The 21,611-nt window shown below is 26.9% G+C and overlaps 2 protein-coding genes across 3 annotated transcripts in view; one reads left to right on the top strand and one right to left on the bottom strand.

The window, feature by feature from the left end:
• LOC134834779 (zwei Ig domain protein zig-8) overlaps positions 1 to 21,611 on the bottom strand; it is a 124,606-nt gene that overhangs the window by 79,260 nt on the left and 23,735 nt on the right. Inside the window, exon 2 of the mRNA XM_063849557.1 lies at positions 20,716 to 20,798. Within this exon, the coding sequence (XP_063705627.1) occupies positions 20,716 to 20,773 (58 nt within the window). The 5' untranslated portion in view covers positions 20,774 to 20,798. The remainder of the gene's footprint in view (positions 1 to 20,715; positions 20,799 to 21,611) is intronic.
• Positions 423 to 7,040, top strand: LOC134828094 (ATP-binding cassette sub-family G member 4). 2 transcript variants are annotated; one of them, XR_010161850.1, is made up of 12 exons: positions 423 to 836; positions 2,915 to 2,995; positions 3,054 to 3,280; positions 3,334 to 3,479; positions 3,554 to 3,792; positions 3,849 to 4,110; positions 4,773 to 4,924; positions 5,001 to 5,101; positions 5,171 to 5,326; positions 5,398 to 5,603; positions 5,677 to 6,208; positions 6,930 to 7,040. XR_010161850.1 is itself a non-coding variant. In XM_063841061.1 (11 exons), the coding sequence occupies exons 1-11, from the start codon at positions 560 to 562 to the stop codon at positions 5,816 to 5,818; spliced, it is 1,989 nt and encodes a 662-aa protein (XP_063697131.1). In that variant the 5' UTR covers positions 423 to 559; the 3' UTR covers positions 5,819 to 6,322. The 2 variants fall into 2 exon arrangements, 1 of the variants encoding a protein (XP_063697131.1); XM_063841061.1 differs by lacking the exon at positions 6,930 to 7,040 and having other exon boundaries at positions 5,677 to 6,322.

The raw sequence follows: 21,611 nt of genomic DNA, 5'->3' as shown, positions 1-21,611 counted from the left end.
CGTCAAATTAGTCTTTAAGAAATTTTGAAAATAATTTTAAAAAATAAATTTTTTTAATATTTTTAAATTAATAAAATTTAAATTGATTTTTTAATTTTTTTAAATTAATTTAAATAAATGTAAATTAAAATTTAAATTTTTAATTTTTTTTAAATACTTAGTTACAAAATTCACCTCAGTCAGTCAAAAAAAAACACGAAATTCCAATCGTAACATTTCCAATAATTTAAAATCTATCAAGATAATGAGCGATATTGCTTCGTATGCCGAATCTAAGTGTGAGAGAACTACACTCAACTAATAATTGAATCAAAGTATGTGTACTTAACTTGTTAAGTATTTGTTAATACAAACTTTACATCGCACACAAATCAATCTTTGAACATTTTAATTGAATGTTAGTTCAATTCCGGACACAGCTCTAAAGAGTCGCGTTTTTTCCCTCTTCTTCAATATTTTTGTCAAATATTTCTTAAGCAAATATTTTTTTTTTGAGATGAACGATCTCTAAAGACACAAAAAAATTGACTACTATTTATTTATTAACGACGAAAAAAAAATGAACACATTGGAATTCCTTCGGTTGGAATCGCGTAACGCGTTATCGACACCAAATTTAAACGTGGAATCCGTTTACAACAGAACCACCTACGTAAAGCCAAAGTCCCAAAAAAACGACTTGTTCGAGTTTCCATGGCAAAAAAGCAGCGCGACAGTCGTGGATACCGAAGACACGCTCGATTTGAGACATTTTAACAATTTGCCCGCTCGAACGCCCGTCGATCTGCAGTTTAAAGACATTTCGTACTATGCCGAGACTGGGGTATTCAGAAAAAGTAAGTGCATTTAATGACGTGCGAAGGTCTTGCATTAAATTAGCGAGCATTTGAAGCAACAGAAAACCTGTTTTTGTGGCGCGTCGTTGTTGCAAGCTCTCGTAAGTCGTCATTTTGCCAAGAAGATTTGCGTCAAAGATTAGATTTGATATTGCTCAGGGTCACAAATAAACATCTAATCTTATCACTCGTTGAAGTTTCTCGTTGTAACCTTTGTTATTTTGTAAAATTCATTTCCTTCCTTAAATTTTTCTGAAACTTTTTCACGGGAATGACTTTTCGTTAAACAATGCCAGTGTAAAAGTTCAAAGTACGAGCAATACTTTTGACGGTGATAAGAAGCACAATGTTGATTGAAAAGATTATAAAATTATAAATTGAGTGCTGCACAACACGATTGCATTGTTAACGTATGTATAAGAAGCGCCCCGTACACAATTCGTCGTACAGCAAGAAGTGATAACAACAACCTGTTTCTTGATTATTTTTCGTATAGTTGACGAATAATTGATGCAGTTCAATTATTACTGTACATAGTTCAATGTACAATGTTGTAAAAAAAGATCTCTCAAGCAAGTTGCAAGTACGAGGCCGTAGAATATATGAATCATCGGCAATATAAAAAAACGGAGTGAAAAAAAAGTTAACGATGTTTTTGCGACCGATAATTGGGATAATTGATGATCGATGACGAAAGTGAAAAGTGAGCAATGAATTTTTTATTGCCGATAAATAGTAATTCGGTACAAAGTTGATATTTGACGTAATTTTAGTGATATTTGATTCGGAATTAGTTGATTTTTGAAATTAACTGAGTTACAGAATTTTATTTGATATTTAATCGATTGAAAATTTAAAAGTATTTTTTTTTTGACAAATTTTTTGTCTTTATCTTGATAAAAAAAAGTAATTTTTATTCAAAAAAAAAAAAAAAAAAAATAATAATAATAATAAAAAATAAAAATAAACAAATAATTAAAAATTAATAAATTTTATTAAATTAAAATTTATTATGTTTTAGCCGCTAAAAAAATAAATTGTTCTTTGCCGTAAGCCTTAAGAATTTAATTTAATTTTTTTTATATTTTTATTTATTTTATTTTATTTATTTATTGATTTGTTTTGTCTATAAAAATTACTTTTCAAGATAAATAAAAATAAACAAAACAAAAATTGGCGTATTTGTCTTTGGAAATTTTTAATTAATTTGCCATCAAATATGAGAAATTCAAAATAATAGAGGCCGAAAATTAAAAAAAAGTTGATTAAAAAATTATTTAATAAAAATTAAATAAAAAATAATATTTTAATAAATATTAAACTTTAATTCGTTGAAAAGTAAAAATTTTACAAAATCAGTCAATTGTTTAATTTTATATTTGAGAAAAATATTTTCATTTATTTATTATTATTTTTATTTTATTTTATTTTATTTTATTTTATTTTATTTATTTATTTATTATTTTTTTTAAATAATTTACCTACCTGGGTTTTTTTATGAAATTTTCTAATTTTATCTAATTTTCTTTTTTTTTTTTAATTAAAATTAATTTGAGATTAATTTCGTAAAAAAATATAAATAAAAATAATTTTTACTCAAAAAATTTTAGAAAAAAAATTAAATTAATTTCTGCAAAAATCTACTATTTACCGACAAACCAGCAAAATTTCAATCAAAAAGTTACGTCAACAAACCTCGTATATCAAGTGGCAACACAACAAACAATAATTGAACAGCAACTCGAGTTAATTACACAGATTCCGCAAATACTTTGGCCAATAATGTCTCATGTGTGTCAACATCTTGTTTCACCTTCCTACTGCATATATCGCATCGCGTACAGCTGCGTGCAAAGTGGGCTCAAAGTCCATTCAGATGACGTTGCGTAGAGAACTGATACTGTTATTACGAAATAATGTCAAAGTTGTTATCGCACTCGCACTTCTTGAACGGCATCTATTGAATTGATAGTGTGCTCTATCGTTGTCATAAACAAAGATGACACAAATCTGATTTCCGACGAAAAATAAAAAAAAAATATTTTTAATTAATTTTTTTTATCATTTTTTTTCTGCAGACAAGAAAGAAATCCTGCATCGAGTCAATGGAAAATTTCCGGGAAGTCAGTTGATTGCCATAATGGGTCCATCGGGTGCCGGTAATTAATGAAAAATATAATTAAATTTATTTTTTTTTATGTTTTTGTGAAATTGTAGGAAAAAGTACCTTGTTAGATGTGTTGTCGGGATTCCGGATCACCAATACTCAAGGCGCGGTTTACCTCAATGGGCGAATTCGTAATTTGGATCAATTTCGGAAAATGTCGTGTTATATACAGCAAGAGGATCGACTACAAATGCTCTTGACGGTGTTGGAAAATATGCGGATAGCGGCAGATTTGAAGTTAAGCACGGAATTGCACTCGCATGAGAAGGAAACTATTGTAAGATTTCCATTTTTAAAGAAAACTTTTTGTTAAAAATTGATTTTTTTTAGATTGAAGACATTTTAACGGTGCTTGGGCTGTACGAGCATCAACACACGTTAACGAAACGTCTCTCAGGGGGTCAAAAGAAACGTCTTTCCATAGCATTGGAGCTCATCAACAATCCAACCATCATGTTCTTGGATGAACCAACGACGTAAGTAACGTTGACACAAGCAATAAAGAACAATTAAGTGGAAAAAAAGTTGAAATATTTATGATATTTTACAGAGGCTTGGATAGCCACTCCTGCACACAAGTCGTTAATTTATGCAAAACGCTCGCCAGTCAAGGACGCACCATCATCTGTACGATTCACCAGCCGTCTGCGAAACTTTTCAAGGAATTCGATCAAGTGTACATCCTTGCGGAGGGAAATTGCTTGTATCAAGGTTCAACGGACAACGTTTTGCCATTCCTTGAACGTGTCGAGATGCCATGCCCATTGTATCACAATCCAGCAGATTATGGTAAAAAAAATATTTTTCGTGATAATTTTGTTTTTTTAAATAATTATTTTTTTCAGTTATTGAATTGGCAAGCGGTGAATACGGACAAGAAATCATGCAAAAAATGATAGAGCAAATGGCGAATGGAGAATGTTTGGATTGGTTCTCAGATCCGTCAAAGGTGCAAAAATTAGAGGTTTTGCGGAAGAGAAATCCGTTAAATAATGAGTCAATGGGATCATCTAGTCTTCATGCGACAAGCAAAACGCATCAATTGGGAGTTTTGCTAAAGAGATCGTACATTAAAGCGAAACGGGATAGTACGCTGACTTATTTAAGGTAAATATTTTTGATACTGAGAATTATTTTTAGAGAAAATTTCTTAAAAAATTTTAAAAAATCTTAAAAATTTATTTTATTTTTTAGAACGATAACTTTAGTTTTTGTAAATTTTTCTCAATTTAAAAATATTTTTATATAATTTTAAAAAAATATTCGAAAAAAATTTTTAAAATATTTTTGAATTTGTGTAAACTACAAAGTTTCAAAAAATTCAAATGTTAAGTTTATTTTAAATCTTTGAGATTTTTTTTTTAAATTATTTAACAAATTTATTTTTTTAGAATTTTGAGAAAACTCAGTGTCCTGAATTTGTTTTTTATAAAGAGAAAATTTTCATAATATTATTTGCTAAAAATTAAAGTTTTCATTTCTGTGCTTTAAAAAAAATAAAATCTGAAAAAAGTTTAAATTTTCAATGTAATTTAATTTATTTTTAAATTTAATTTGACTTTAATTTTAATTTAATTTGACTTTAATTTTAATTAAATTTACTTTAATTTGTAATTTTATTTTTTATTTAATTTTCAAATTTAAATTTTTTAATGTAACTTTTAGATTTAATTTATTTTTTTTTTTTCAAAATAACAATTTTTACTCAATTAAATCTTAGATAAATTGTTAAAATTTGAGAAAAAAATTTAAATTGTTTTTTTTTTTAGATTTTTCGTTAGTATAATTGTCGCTGTGATGCTGGGACTTCTTTTCATCCAAGCCGGCAACGAAGGTTCCCGCGTTTTAGACAACTACAATTTGCTCTTTGGCATTTTAATCCATCACATGATGACAACAAAAATGTTGACCATTCTTACATGTAAGTCCAATCGACGGAAAATATTTCCGTTCTAACATTCCATAAACTAACAACGCAAAATTCCTCCGCATTGTAGTCCCGTTCGAGATGAGTATTATCATAAAGGAGCACTTTAACCGATGGTATTCGCTCAAAATGTATTATTCAGCGGTTACTTTGATCGATTTACCCATTTCGGTAAGTTCGCCGTAGTAACGCACGCAAAAAAACAACGAGAAATGAATTTCTTCCCTTTTTCGCCCGCAGATTATTTGCACATTCATCTTCTCCTGTATAATTTATTGGATGAGCGCCCAACCACTCGAGCGCGATCGCTTCCTTATGTTCTTCTTCATTTGTCAACTTGTCGTTTTTGTCGCATCGGGCATGGGTTTGATGATTGGCGCGTGGTTTGACGTTGTGGTAAGTCAACTCGTGACAAATTCCCGTTGCTGGTTAACAATTTCCCGTAATTTTTTTCGTGTGTTTCGCAGAACGGCACATTCTTGGGACCCACAATTGCCGTGCCATTCATGATGTTTGCTGGCTTTGGCGTTACTTTACGTGACATGCCGTCATGGCTGTATCCGGGCACATATGTCTCGTACTTGAAATATGGCCTCGAAGGGATGCTCTCTGCTATTTACGGCGGCAATCGTGCTACATTAGATTGTAATTTAGCTGATTACTGTCATTACAAGTACGGACAGACCGAAATTGGCCAAAAATTACTGTAATTAACTTCTTTTCATTCGCTTTTTTCTCTCTCGTAGATATCCGAAAACTTTCCTGGAAGACATTTCGATGCGCGGCGACCAATTTTGGAATGACGTCTTGTGGTTATCCGTCATGACAATCACGTTGCGCGTCTTTTGTTTCTACGTTCTCAAGTGGAAAATCATGGCTGTGCGTTAACCTCGCCACATATTTGTTGATTCGACGACAAAGTTTCGTCTTTTTTGTACTTTTTCTAAGATAAAATAAATAAAAATAACAACTTTTCATCAAAATTCAAGAAATTCACGAGAAAAAATTCTCCGATCATCATCAGATTATTGACAATAAATAAAAGATAAGAAATTACTCGTTATTTATGGCTCGACAATGGGCAGACAGCTTAGGAAAAAAAGGTCGAAAATTGTTACTGAGCAAAACCAATCAAAAGACAAAAGGAGAGAGTGGGAGGAAAAATAATTAAATCCGATTGTTTGGCATGACATCTACTCTCTCGACTGGTCTTGTAGTAGAGCATGAATGGATAAAAATAGAAAAATGGCATGAAAACGAACAACAACAACAAAAAAGGTAAATCAATTTTCTGCTCACCCTCCGGTTATTTACGGTAATTTTTCACGGAACAGATAGAGTTTCAATTAGATCGTTGTTTATTGTTTTCAGGGACTGTTTTCGTTACAAGAATTGCATTTAATTATTATATTTTTTTTTAAATTTAATTTGTTTTGTTTAAATTTGAGTAAATTTTATGATATTGACATTCATAAAAATATTTTATGTTGAAAATTTCATTTTATGAGAGACTATGAAAAATTTGAAATTTTAAAACTTAATTTTAAAATATTAAAAAAAAATAATTTTTGAAAAATTTTAGCGATTTGATTGGAAAAGTATTGAGTAAAAATAAATTTAATATTAAAAAATCTTTTAAAAAATTTTTAAAATTTAAAAAAAAATTAATTGAAAAAGAAGTTAAATAGTAGATTTTATGTATATTTTGTCATTTTTAATATTATTCAAAGAATTAATAATTTTTTTTCCAAATTTATTTTATAATTAATTTATTAATTAATTTATAAACTTAAAAAAAATTATTTGAAAAAAAATTTTTTATCTTAAAAAAAAAAAACAAATTAGAGTTTAAATTTTTCAATGAAAAAATTATTTTAAAATAAAATAAAAATTATGATTTAATAATTTAAGAATAGTTCACTTTAGTGAACATTAAAAATTTAAATTATTTTAATTCGAAAAAAAAAATTTAATTATTTTAATTCTTTTTTTTTTGTAGATTTGTGACTATTAAGAAACCAAAATGTGCTTCAAAAACCAAATTTTTATTAAAAAATTAATTTTTCAATCAATTCAGGGCCCATTCAATCATCTCAGTATTGAAAATTTCCAAGTAACACCCCTGTTCACAATTTCTTTTGTTTATTTTGCTATTTTATTGCTTATTATTAAGTATTTTAACACAGATCGCCTTATCCTCACCGATCTCGTACATAAAATGACATCATAAACTTCTGTGTACACACCGAATAAATTTCATGTAATTAATAACCTTAGCTCAAGGTCGTCACTGTTAGGCGCGTTACTTATCGACCTTGTTCTTATTTTAATTCAATTAGGATCCAAATTAGCAAAAACGTTAAATTTCTCGTCATTATCTGAAAAAAAAATTTTTTTTTTCAAAAGAAGACGAAAAATAATAAATAAAAAAATAAATTTCAATTTCCGCCTTTATTTATAATTTCGCCGAATTCCCTGAAGCAGAAAGAAATCTTGATCTAAAGTTCTCAAGTCAAACAATTTTGCAACAACGAGGGGAATGAGCATGTCATTTTTTTTTTATCAAACGAAAATTTTCTTAATCTCTTTAATAGAAAGTTTTACATTTTTAATGATGGACGGAAATTATGTTGAGGATCGTTTATGTAATAATTTCTTTTTTTTTCGGAGAACTTTTTTGCTTTGAAATTTGCTCGTTTTTCACGGAAGAGAACGAAAGCAGTGAAAAATGTCAGTAAACATTTGTCATGGAATTCTCTTAGGTACCATTTTATATGACACAAAATTTATAACTTATGAATAAAAGATTTCGCGTAAAAGCTGTTTTTCTTACGCTCTCGCGAGCACTTTGCGCGCGTTCTCCGAACAAAGGGCGGCCATAGAAATGGAAAACAAATGTTTATGAAAGGTGAAATTGTGTCTATTTCGAGCGAAAACATGTAGAAATAATAAAGATGCAGACAAAATTGGATTGAAAATTCGGTTGTTTGTTGCGAACTCGTTTCTCGGAGTCGGAGAAAGAATAATATTAATAAAATTTTTCGTTCGTTTGCCTCTCAAAGCTCGGAGAAAGGAATTATTTGAGTGGTTTTTGTACAGAGGAACACGATTTTTTCCCAGATAAAAGATTTATTGTGAAGTTTTTCTCGTTTTTTTTTATGATATTTTATAAATAAAAGAGGTAAGCTCTTTAGGAGAAAAGAAAAATGTTTTTACAAAGTTCATGCGATTATCACAGAATGATAGACTTACGAGAAATCCACTCAACTAAATTCACGAGAAAGTTTCGCAATTATCTAAAATACATTAGAAATCTTGCAATGCAGCAATTTTGAGGATTAATCGAACAGACAAAAAAAAAGTTTATTCACCACACGAATAAATTTATTTATCTTGCATCTGTCGCTTCATCATGCCAAGGCACGCCTCGCCAAAAAATACAAAAAAAAAAAAATTGAAGACGAAGCATCTTCTGCATCGCATTTTCAATCATTATAAAGCGCTTTGTATTTTCCTCACATTCGATCGTTAATAATAAATAAAGGACAATATTATTATTTTGGAGACATTTCAGCTCTTTTGCAATTTTTTTTTCGTTCTGTCTGAACGTGCGGTTTTGAGGTTAGAAAGTATTGCATTTGAAAAAAAGAGGCGAAAATTCATAAAATAATAATGTTACGTGCCACGAGGACATTTGATTGTTTTGGGTGTTACATTTTTATTTTTTGCTATTAGTTTGGCGAAAAAAAAAAGAATTTAAAGTCTCGTATCGTAAAAATAAACAGCAACAATAAAATTGACATTTCCTCCCAAATTGCCGCTTCCAATTACGATTCATTTCAAAAGTAATTGTTATGTTATGAGGATATTTCTGTTGTATTTACGAGAAAATGTGAGTGGGTGAGTGAGTGAATTGCGAGTAATTTGCGTCGTTTATAATATTTTGCATTTGTTGGGGGTTTATGATGATTTAAGCGTTTTTGTTGGGGAATTTGAAAAATAACTTCAAAGGTTTTTTTTAATGAGAAAAATTATATAAAATTAATGAGAATACAAATTTTTCACAGTTTTTAGATAATTAATTGTAAAAAAAACGATTTATTTTCATATATTTTATTTTTTCCGATTTTTTTTAAATTTAAAAAATAACCCTTATTAAAAATCATTTAAAAAATTTTTTTTCGAATAAAATTCAAAAATTTTAATTTCTTAACTTTTTCAATAATTAAAAATTATTATTGAAATTTAAAAAATAACCTTCATTAAAAATCCTTTAAAAATTTTTTTTTTAATAAAATTTAAAAATTTTAATTTCTTAACTTTTTCAATAAATAATTAATTTTAAAAGAATAAAAGAAAAATATAAAACATTAAATAAGTATAGTTTTATTTATGAAATTTCTTAAAATTTATTTTTATTTATCAATTAATTTATTAATTTTAAGAGACTAATTTTTTTAATTATATTTAATAAATTTATTGAAAAGTTTTTTTATATTTTAAGAAATTATTTTTTAAAAATTTATTCACTAATTTTTTATGTTATTAAAAATTCTACTATATAATTTTAATAAATTTGACCTATTGGATTAAAATTTGAAAAAAAAAAAATAAAATTAGAAAAAAAAAATTTTTTTTTAAATGATATAAATTTAGAATAGAAATTTAAAAATTTCATCCAAAATTTTTACATAAAATTTATCTCTTTAACTCCCCCATTTCCCAATGCAAATAATTTATTGATTAACGTCAAACTACATAAACTTTAATTACTCTCCATTAATAGCTACATTTTTTATTGCCTGTATTTGTTTCATTGATTGTTAAACATTGCGCGACACCTTTCGTCTTTCGGAAAATTAAGTAAAAGTCGTCTCCATTCAACAATTATGGAGCAACTTTTAACTTTTATTGTGCATTATTTAGCATTAACGACAGTCATCCTCGTTGTCGTCGTCCTGTTTTTGTTCCACTTCTTGTTAAATTTTTGATGTCTTTCTTTTTTTCTTTCCTTCTTTCTCACTCCCGCCCTTTCCTTGGCTTGAGCTAAAATTACCGTTGGAACAATTACGCGCGCACGAAAAAAAAATAACCTAAAATACAATAGAAATTACTTATCATTTTACTTTTGTGTTACTACTTTTCCATTGTAATAGATTTTATTTTGTGTCGGCGTCACTCAATGTTCAACACAAACACACAGAGAAAGAAAAAAAAAAGAAAAATTCCTCAAGAAAATTTTGTGTATGAGTATAAAATAAAAGGAGGAAGTAAAGCTGTAATTACTGTTACCGTTTCTAAATTTCCCTTGTGTGATGTATTAAGAGAATTTCTGTTGAGGGTAACTTAACTGCGTTACATTTCCAACACTCACAGACAAAGCAAAATGAGAGCTACAGTTAAATTTGATGACACAACCAACTTTGGAATCGTTTTCGTTAAGTTGAACATGACAATGACTATTTCCTCCGTTGTCGTACTTACGAGCTTTTTTACCGCATTTCGTAGAAAAAAATGTGGTATGAAACTCGACTTGTTGTCTGTGTGATTTATTTCTTAGTTATTTGAAGACTCTGAAGGTCTATGGGGAGTTCTTTGGATTTTTGAGGAGTATGGAATTGTTAAAGGCTTATGAGGAGTACAAAAATGTGAAGTGAGGGGTATAAAATTGTGAAATATATGCATTTCAATAGGAAAAGTCCACAGATGTCAAGAAGTTCGAAAAATTTAAATGAGGAGTACGAAATTGTAAAATGAGGAGTACAAAAATGTGAAGTGAGGAGTTTAAAATTGTGAAATATATGCATTTTAATATGAAAAGTCCAAAGATGACAGGGAGTTCAGAAAATTGAAATGAGGAGTACGAAAATTAAAAAAGAGGAGTACGGAATTGTGAAGTGAGGAGTACAAAAAAGTGCAGGTATCGAAATGCGGTATAGTATGTAGTTCTTTTTAAACGACTACTTTTTCAATTTTTTCAGCATGGGGAAGAAGTTGTTGGTTGTTGCATGCGATGAATAATAATTGTAGTGCGAATACGGAACATTAATAAAGACATTTGGAGATACACGTAAATGAGCACGTGTCATAGGGAACCTCTCACCCCTCCGCGCTTGGCCGATTTCGCGCGCTGCCTGTAATTTAATTAGAATAATAAATGGCAGTAATGGGCATCTTGTTTTCTGACATCAAGACTAATTGTATTTTGTGCCGACGAACGCACGCAATTTGCCTCCTTGAGACGTCTAATCTATGGGGAAATTTATTCGATTGCGCTCGTTTCAGTGTACGGAATGATAGAAATCATAAATTTATGCAAAATAGGTGAATATTGATTATTTCATGGTTTTCTCCCTGACTCAACTAGGACAAGACATCCCCTTCGTTTATTTTTTTGTCGAAGTCAGTGGCAAACAAATTACCGACATAAATCTCGTCTTTCTCATCATAACTCCCTTGCAAGGTGAAGGAAATAAATTTCATATTCAATTATCCGCATAGAGAAAAAACCGCGATAAACACCATGAATAATTCAGAACGGAAATTTAAACATTAAGAAACATTGTATTTTACATGTTCCAATGCCTACAACGCGGGATTGTTACACAAAAATAATCAAATCAACTTAATTAGTTTACCTCTTCGCAAAATATACGCACCGAAAATATAATAGCGGCAATATGTAAACATAACCCGACCACCTGAAAAATTTACCTTTTCCGACACTTTTGAAGTGAGTGATAAAATTTTGATTTTTTTTTGTGTTTTGTGTACATATCACCATCATCCTCGCCCCATAATTGAGGGATATTCCCAAATATTTTTTGTTAATTAATATTTTGATTTAATTATCGTTGCCTGTCTGTCTATCGACTTTTATACGAAAAATATAACAATAAATCGCATGGAGACAAAAACGAGTGAAAAATCGATGAAGGTCACCAAATCCTCTTATAACAAAAAAAAAAATCAAATAGCAACTGTCTCAAGATCAACAACAAAGAAGTCTTAGCGAAACAATTTTCCAATTCCGATAAAGTTTCCATGTGATTGAATCAACAATTTAATTTTTAATATTAATAAGTACAAACTGCTATACAAATAAGGCGCACGACCTACTTTTCCACTCGTTCGCAAAATATTTTTGTGAAAAAATTCACTCAAGTGCACTAAAATCCACAAACAATAAAGTTATAAACAATAATAATAACTTTTTAATATGGCTTCTCTTTTCTCTCCCGTAACTATTGTTAGTAGCAAGTAGATCCGAAAGAGGCAAAAAAAAAATAATATGAAAAAATGAAAAAAATATATATAAAATAGAATAGAGGAGAAGACATACTTTTTCCCAGTTTTGCTAGTTTTGTAATGTTAAACAGTTTTTTACAGTTTATCCCTGTTTGATGCGGTTTATTACAGTTAGTACTGTTTTTACAGTTTTTCGCAGTTTTGTCATGTTTTGTATAGGTTTCTTAACGTTTCCTATAGTTTTTAAATAAAAAAATTTTCTTTCCAATTATCAATATAAAACTGCATTAAAACATTCAGAAGTTTCGTAATTTCTATACATTTTTTGGAAAAAAGTTTAGCTTTTTGAAGGCAAAATTTTATAAAACAAGCAATGAACTTTTTTGTCGTGTAAGACGAAAATTTTTTAATAAAACTGCAATTTTAATATTAAATTTCAAAGTCAAATTAAAATTTTACTGAAAAAATTGTGAAAAAAAATTTTTTTCTAGAAAACTATAGGAAACGTTAAAAAACCTATACAAAACATGACAAAACTGCGAAAAACTGTAAAAGCAGTACTAACTGTAATAAACCGCACCAAACAGGGATAACTTGGGCAAAATTGAGAAAAACTGAAATAAATGTAAGCAAACTGCAATAAACTGTAAAAAACTGAGAAAAACGGAAAAACCACTAACATTACAAAACTGAGCAAAACTGCGAAAAACCAGAAGAAACGACACAAAACTGAGAACTGTAATAAACTGTGAAAAACTGCGAAAAACTGAGAAAAACTGCGGACCAAATTATACGGAACACCCTGTATATAAAATAGAATAGAGGAGAAGACATACTTTTTCCTGTTTGTATTTTATGAAACAAATAGGAAGACAACACACGTAAAGTGCACTGTGAGGGAGCACAAAAAAAAAAAAGAATATATGAATTATTTTCGCATCTCTAGTTTAAAAGTTTCTTTTTGAACGCCATCCAAGCAATGAACTTTTTTGTCGTAGATTTTTTTTTGTCTGCTATAATGTTGCATGGCAATGCATGAGAAAAAATTCAGTGGCTCAGGGCCCGATTCTGAAATTGAAAGGCAATTTATGAGGAATAGGAAAATTTATTATTTTCTTGTAAAAATATGAAGCTTTTATTAAGTTTTCATGCAAGAAATTGGCAAACAAATTTTTTTTTCTTGAAAAGTGTGTATATTTGAGAAGAAAAATTTAAAGAAATTAATTAAAAATAAATTTGTACTGAATAAATATTTAAAATTGACTGATTTTTTTTTTCAAAATTATATTAATATAAAAATTATTTTATTTTTTGTTGGTTCTCTTAATAATTTTTTTAAAATAAAATTTTCATAAAAATCCTCATTAACTAATTGTGATAGCAAAAAATCTCAATTTAGGCAAAAATTATAAAAATAATAAATAAAAACATCATACAATTTTATACAAAACTCCATTTTAAAAAATTAGAGCATTAATTTCTAAAGTATATATATTAAAATTTAAAATAAATAAATAATTTATAAATATAATAAAAATTAATTAAAAAAAATTGGTTAAAAAAAAAAATTATTTAAAAAAAAAATAATTAATTTAAAAAAAATTAAATAATTATTTAAAATAATTAAAATAAAATTATTTAAAAAATTTAAATTAAAAATCAAAAATTCCACAAAAAAAAAATTGAGTAACACAAAATTTTTAAAAAAATTTTCCATTTCCATCCCTGTTTCCATCTCAAAAATGAACGTTGAGTTGATATTTTATGTTGCAATGATGTCAATTAATACAAGACACAAAGCAAAGCGTTTTAATTTTGTGCATATATTCAGTGCAAGCAATTAAAACATCAGACTTTTTGTTACGGGTTGCGCTTTTTATAAAATTTCCCATTCAACTATCAACGCACACCAAAATTAAAAGAAAACTTTTTCAATTTAGTGCAATGCACATTGCATAATTCGTACGAGAGAGAGATAGAGAAAAATGGAATCAATTTGTTAAGACACGTTATGTCACGAAAAATTTGATTAAATTCTGGATGTTTCAATAAAAAGGATTTTTGCCTTTTAGTTAAAAGTTAAAATAAAAAAAACGAGAAAAAAGAACTAAATAAAAGCAAAGGAAAAGACTTTTCTGAAGAATTTCCGTCTTTTACTTCGTCATTCTTTTTCTTTGCTTTTAATGTTCTGGAATAAAATATAAATTTCTGCATACAAAGACGAAGCCAGAAACTTTATAAAATGTAAATAAATGTAAAGGAGATAAAAGTTTTTCACTTTATTTCTATAAACAGGATGTAATTTCAAATTTATTCGTTTGTGTTTCAAAGTTTATTTAAAATAATAAATAAAAAGGACTCCTTCTCCTTCTCTGTCGTTTGATCATAAATAGCGAACCACGAATGACGTTCATAAGGGACTTTTCTCTTTTGTCACAACTAAAAAGGGTACAAAGGACAATAAAATGCTCGAAAGTACTGATTTTTTTTTAAATTAAAGCCATAAAAAGTGATTTTTTTTACGACTTTTTATCAAATAACCTTGAAAAAGGATTCAAAAAACGGAAATTCTCAATAAATAAAGTTTTGGCAAAATAACTTAATTTCTGTTGAGATGGGTCTGTCTCTTGAAAATTTCGTTTCGGGTTTGTCTCTTATGACACAAATTCGCACACGGGGCACGCCGAAAAATCTACATAATGACATTGTAAGCTTTTTTCTCTCTCTTTCTCGTCCCGCGTAATCGTATCTAACAAAAAGCTTAAACAGGTATTTCGTGTTGACAATATATCTTAATTCATCGCATCGTGACATGACTATTAACTTTAAACAATATGACGAAAATTGGTGCGTTGCTACCTGCGATGGAGTCGAGATGGTTTCGTGTCGTGCGCGATGGTCGGCGACAACGAAAGAGAGTGAGAGGTGAAAATATTTGCATAAGGATTTATGAGTAAATTGTTTGTGCGTGTTAGTGACTGCTTTTTTACCTACGACAACAACAACAACAAGGACGACGATGGTGAAGGAACATGGCACGAGAGAGAGCCCCACTAATTGTTGAATGACACAAAAAGGACAAATGACAGCGGTTAGATAACAATATTTTAAACGTGTATGAATAATAAAAAGGAGCGTTTTTCACGTTAAATTGAGGAAATATGGAGCGGAATGTAAGTGAAAGGATGGATTACGATGACAATTCCTGCTTCTCTGAAGAGCGCTTCGAAGAAAAAGAGAATTTTTTGCGAAAAAGCGAAAGTTTCTCGGTAAAAGGGAAAATTCATGGAAAAATCGAGAGACGTGAACGTTGTTTGGAAATTGAAATGTCACAAAACTTTAAATATTTGAAAAATTTCTGCATGGTAGATATTTATAAAAAAAATCTCTATTAAAGAAAAAATTTATAAAAAAGTTAAAAATAAAAAAAATTAAATTAAAATAAATAATTATAAAATAAATTATTTAATTAATTTAATTACTTTTGAAATTTTTACAAATTATGAAGAAAAATCTTTAAAAAGTTATTGTTTTTTAAGACACAAAAATAAAAATGATTAAAAATACTTTTATTTTTTTTTAAAATTTAAAAAATTTTAATCGCGATAAATGTGAAAATATCGAAGAAATAAAGGAGTTATTAACGAAGTTAAAAAATTAAAAAAAAAATGTTTAAAATAAATAAATAAAAAAATTAAATTAATATTTTTTTCTTTTAAAAAAGAATTGAATATAGTTTAATAATTGATTTTTTTGAAAATTATTTAATTATTAATTAATTAAATAATTTTTAACAACATTAATGATTGTTGAAATTCAGTATAAATTTTAAGTCATCATTGAACTATATTTTTTTAAATTTTGAAAATATAGAAAAAATTGACAAAAATCGAAAATTGTTAAAAAATTAAATTTTTTTATAAGTATTTTAAGTTCTTAAATTCCTTGTCATTGTAAAATCATTAAAAACTCATAAAAAAATATAAAAATTCTGTGAGTCTCCAATTTAAAAAAAATCATGTTCGATTAAAAAAAATAAATCCCGAAAAAAAATAAAATTTAATGACGTCTCAAACGAACACACTGTCCAACACACATTTCAAAGTCATTTTATTTTTATCGCACTTAATTTCCTTTCCAACTAAATTTTCCTCATTCATTGGGTGTTAAAAAACTTTCACATTTCTTATTTTTTTTTTAACACGACCAACGCAAACCGTATTTCTGCTCTATCGCCCTCGCCGATAATTAAATCTGTACAATAAAACTTTTCGATTTTTTTTTTCTGTTGAAAATTGAAATAATAACAGACAGGATGCAACAACAGCAGCAGCAGCAACGATGGAGCGACGAGCAAAAAAAATATATAAACGAAAGTTGTTGTTTAAAAAGTTAGTTTTGTTTGTTCATCCGCACAAGATTGTTGTTCAGGAATTTGTGTTTTTTTTAAAACTTTTTTTTTTTTTTTTCTTCTCGTTTCCTTGCTTCTCTGACGTTGATGACAACGAGTACTGATATTTCCCCGCAAGTTGAAGGTATTTTTGTTGCTTGTTACTAAAGTGATGGCCACAACTATAAATGTTCCAATCACAAACAAAACGAAATTTTTTTTTTTCAACAATCAACAAGAGAAGAAAGGAAAAAGTTTCTTGTTTGCTTGTCACAAATATAATTGAATCATCAATAATGTGTATTTTGTTAACTTAACACACCATTCAGTTGAGTTGTTGTTGTTGTTGTCCGAACGAACGAGGAAAAGTAAGAGGATTAACGTGAAGAGCAAAATTTGAGACAGAGAAAAAAGTTAAAAATAGGAAGATAAATAAAAAGAGCATTAATGCCAATTTAATAGTTTTGTGGTTCATCCGGTTTCGTTTTTTTTTCGCCTTATAATTTTTATTGTTCGCGTGAGTCTGTCACTTGATTTGATTTAACGCTTTGTTAGGTACGCCTCCTCATCCTGCGAACCGATTCGACACATAAGAGGCTTATGACGTTTGTGTGTGCCCGTAATAATAATAGCGTAATAAATTGAAATTACATCACACATCAACAGTTTAATTAGTTTATTGAAGAAAGTGATGTTATTATTATTATTATTTGTATTGTACCTTGTAGCATTCTATACATAGACAACAAATCCTTGAATCAATTTAATTAACACACACAAGCACATAAGTGCCTCATAGACAGTTTGGAGCATATTCAAATCCAGGTAAACAGGTGAATTAATGTAGAGACATATAGGTTGTGGATAAAATCAAACAATATCTGGGGTGATTATGTTTGCGTTCGCATTGAAAATGGCTTTTTTTTCGTTCACATCAAAAGCAAAATGGGATTGTGCGAGAAACAAGCGTGCATTCAACCGTATTTATTTCTAATTTAAAATACAAACACCTTTTAATCATATTATTGGACGATTTCGTGCAATATTTAGGCAAATCCAATAATTTTACGAATTAAATGACGTGTCAATACGGATGGATTGGAAATTTGTTTGAGCTTGTTGCAATTGTTTAGAGATAGGTTTTGATCAGAAATGAACAAATATATTTATTTAAGAAATTTATTTTATTTTTAATTTAATTTTAATTTAATTTTAATATTATTGTAATTCAATTTTAATTTAATTTTAATTTAATTTTAATTTAATTTTAATTTAATTTTAATTTAATTTTAATTTAATTTTAATTTAATTTTAATTTAATTTTAATTTAATTTTAATTTAATTTTAATTTAATTTTAATTTAATTTTAATTTAATTTTAATTTAATTTTAATTTAATTTTAATTTAATTTTAATTTAATTTTAATTTAATTTTAATTTAATTTTAATTTAATTTTAATTTAATTTTAATTTAATTTTAATTTAATTTTAATTTAATTTTAATTTAATTTTAATTTAATTTTAATTTAATTTTTATAAAACTTTTTAAAAGTTTATTAAAATTTTATCGTAAAATAATTCAGAAGTTTTAAATTTTAGATAAAAATTTTTAAATAAATTTAAACTTTGTTTTTATAAACATTTTTTTTGAATTATTTTTTTAGCTAAAAATTAATTAAATGAAAAAATTTATTTAAATATCAAATCAAAATTTAATACTTGTTAGTCTACTTTGACACATCTTTTATATACAAAATTTATCAAATTTTAACAAAATATATTTCACCCTGAATTTGAACCTGATTATGAAAATACTCTCGTTACCACTCGACTGAAAAATCAACAATTTTCACCAAAAATAAATGACAACTATTGAAATAAAATTGATTGAAATGCGGATTAAAATCTAACAAAATAAACATATAATGCATATAATAACGTTATAAAATACAAAAATATATCACATTTCAAAATAAATTTGATACAATTTAGCTTTGATTTTCCATTTTAATAATCCTCTATTGATTTTTATTTGCGATGAGTGGTCATTGCAATGCATTTTGTGACACAAAAACACACAAAGAGAGAAACAGACAGGAAAAAAAGTAAAATCAGTTTTCCATGGAGTTGTATGTCTGCCATTTGATGTCACATAAATTGTAAGTTTTAATTGAATTTTGTAATTAAATTAATTTAAGTTTGAATTTTTGATTTAATTGGATTTTATTCTCCATTGCCACTGTATTTAAACTGCAATAGCAATCATTTAACGTGCATAAATTGGAAAAGAAGACGACAAAAGGATGGAAAAATTAAATAAAACTTGTCTGTAAACTATTATTATTATTAGCTCGCCTCCGTGTATTATAGGTTTTAGTATATTTATTATGAAGAGAAATTATTTAAATATTTAATATTTTTTGGCAGCCCAATTTTCGCAGTTAGATGGAATTATTCAATGTATGAACAAAATAATGCTTAGGCGGCAAACGAAATCAAATTTAAATTTAAATTGAACACGGAATAGTAGTGACAAAAAATTATATAACATTGATTAGATTTTATGTCCGTGGGAATGAAAATTTCATTAATAATATTTGTTTGATAAATAAATAATAAATTAAATATTTGACCAATAAAATATTATTTTATTATTATAAAAAATTAATAAATATTTTTTTTACATTTTTTTTTATTATTGATTAAATTATTGCGAAAAAATTAAATAAAAAATTTATACACAAAATTGATAATTTTTTTAATAATGGCAATGCTCATTAAGTGTATATAATAATTATGAATGCATGGATAAAATAATATAAAAAGAAAAATTTAATAAAAGGACATAAATTCCATTTTTAATTGAGATAAAAAATTCTGTCAACATTTTCTTTTGTTCAATAAACGTCATTAATTCCGAGTTTAATTGGACATATAAAAAATTTTCTGTCGATTAATTCTTGTTTCATTCGGTAATTATAATTATGATACATGGAAAATTTTTTATCATATGAATAAAAAATTACAAAAATCTGTATTGACTTTTTTTAAAAATATTTTATAAAAAAAATGAAAAAAAGAATGTTCGAATATTTTTTCTATTTTTAGTTCAACCTTGCAAAAATAATTTTTCTGAAACACAAAAAAAAATTATCGATAAACAACTCCTAATTTTATTTATACTTTGTCTCTTCCCCCATTTTTTTTATGGAATACTAACTTTCGAACGTTGCTATACGTTGCGTGGTAAATAAAAATAAAATTTATTTTGAATGTCAATATTTTATTATTATACCTGAACTAATTAATTAAAGCAAACAAAAGGGTTATCGTTGTTTATAGAGCCCATTTTTCTTCTCGTGTGCCAACATAATATAATGTTCAATATTATACCGCACGTCATAAAATGTGTATTTATAGATACTGGTTTAGACAGATATTTTTTTTTTTTTGCGTTGATGAAAACTTTTATTTTGATGGATTTCATCAAAAGTTTTTAACAAAAAGTTAAAATATTTTATTACAAAAAATTTTTCGAATGCAAAATAATATTTTGTAAATTCATGAAATGCATGAGAAACTATTTATGGTTGCAATGAAAAAATTCCAAGAATTTTAGATTATTATTTACAACTATTTTCCGATACCATAGTGTGATAAAAGGAGTAATATTATGGTTAGTCGATATCGTAACACTCCTACATTCGTATTATCGTCGTCTGCGTTGTCGGTTGTGTAAACCTCATATAAAACATAAAAAAACTGTTTTATTATTATTATTATAACCGTTGCTATTCGCCTCCTTTTTACAACATTGTCTAGCAAGCCAGTCGCGGTGGTTGTGTAACAAAACAAAGAAGGTACATAATCGTTATTGTTATCTTTTTTTTTTGTTTTTTTTATATTTATTTTTTCTTGTACACATATTCCATCTTTTTTTTTCGCGATATCTTTCGAACATGTGTAATAATAAGTAGATGTTTGCACGATTCCTGACTGCATGACTGACAATACGCGAATTATTGTCGAGGTCACAACACACGAAACAAGCAGAAAAAAAGTAAACAAATAGTGTATGTATTTATAACATTATTCTTGTTATTTTTATTATTATTTTTTTTTTTGCCACAAAAGGAATGTGTACTCACCATTATAAAAGAACATAAAAGTTACTAAAACGATGTAATAATATTGTATCTTTAACATTATTGTTGATGTTGCTTTTATGATCCTGTAATGAAAAAAAAGAGGATAAGATATAGTAAAGTTGTGTAAGAGCAAAAGAAAAAAAAATGCTTAACATTTATTACAAGGAAGAATAAATTTTGTGCTGGAAAATTGTTGTTTATTACATGGCATAAATATAGTTTTGTGGATAAAATGTAACGAATGTGAATACTATCATGTACTTTTGAATACACTTAAATTTCTCTTTTTGGAATTCTGGTGAAGAATTCATAATCCATTTATATTTAACACATGTAAGCTTGTTATTTCAGATAATTTTTCGAAGAAATATGACTTAATGCTTTAAATTTTCAGATTTTAGAGAATTTAAGGCGACGCTTTTAATTAATTTTCTGTTCAATTTTATTTGGTAAATTTGTTTTGCATTCCAAACCACAATTTTTAATAATTTTTGAGAGTTTTTGTTGAAAATTCAATAAAATTTAAAAAATCAGAAAATAAAGACATCCATAAAAAAGGCGTTGCCTTAAATTTTTATTCTTAACATATGATTAAATTCTTTTGTTTTTTTTTTTGTAAAAATTGTCAAAATTATGTCCAATAAAGCTTTAACAAATTAAATTTTATTTAAATAAAATTTTGATTTATAATTTTGAATTTTAATTTTTTATTTAAATTATAATTGTTTTAAAAAGAGTCAACGCCTTATATTTAATTTTTTTTTATTTCTTTATTTTTTTTATTAGTTTTAGTTTTAGTTAGTTTTTTTCTTTATATTTTTTATTAGTTTTAGAACCAAAAAGAAAAAATGTAAGTATCATCAAATTTAGTAATTTATCAAATTTTTCATTAAATT

Source organism: Culicoides brevitarsis, chromosome 1 (assembly GCF_036172545.1).
Source record: "Culicoides brevitarsis isolate CSIRO-B50_1 chromosome 1, AGI_CSIRO_Cbre_v1, whole genome shotgun sequence".
Taxonomy (NCBI): domain Eukaryota; kingdom Metazoa; phylum Arthropoda; class Insecta; order Diptera; family Ceratopogonidae; genus Culicoides; species Culicoides brevitarsis.
The sequence above is the reverse complement of the archived record's forward strand: the minus strand, read 5'-3'. Positions and strand labels throughout refer to the sequence as shown.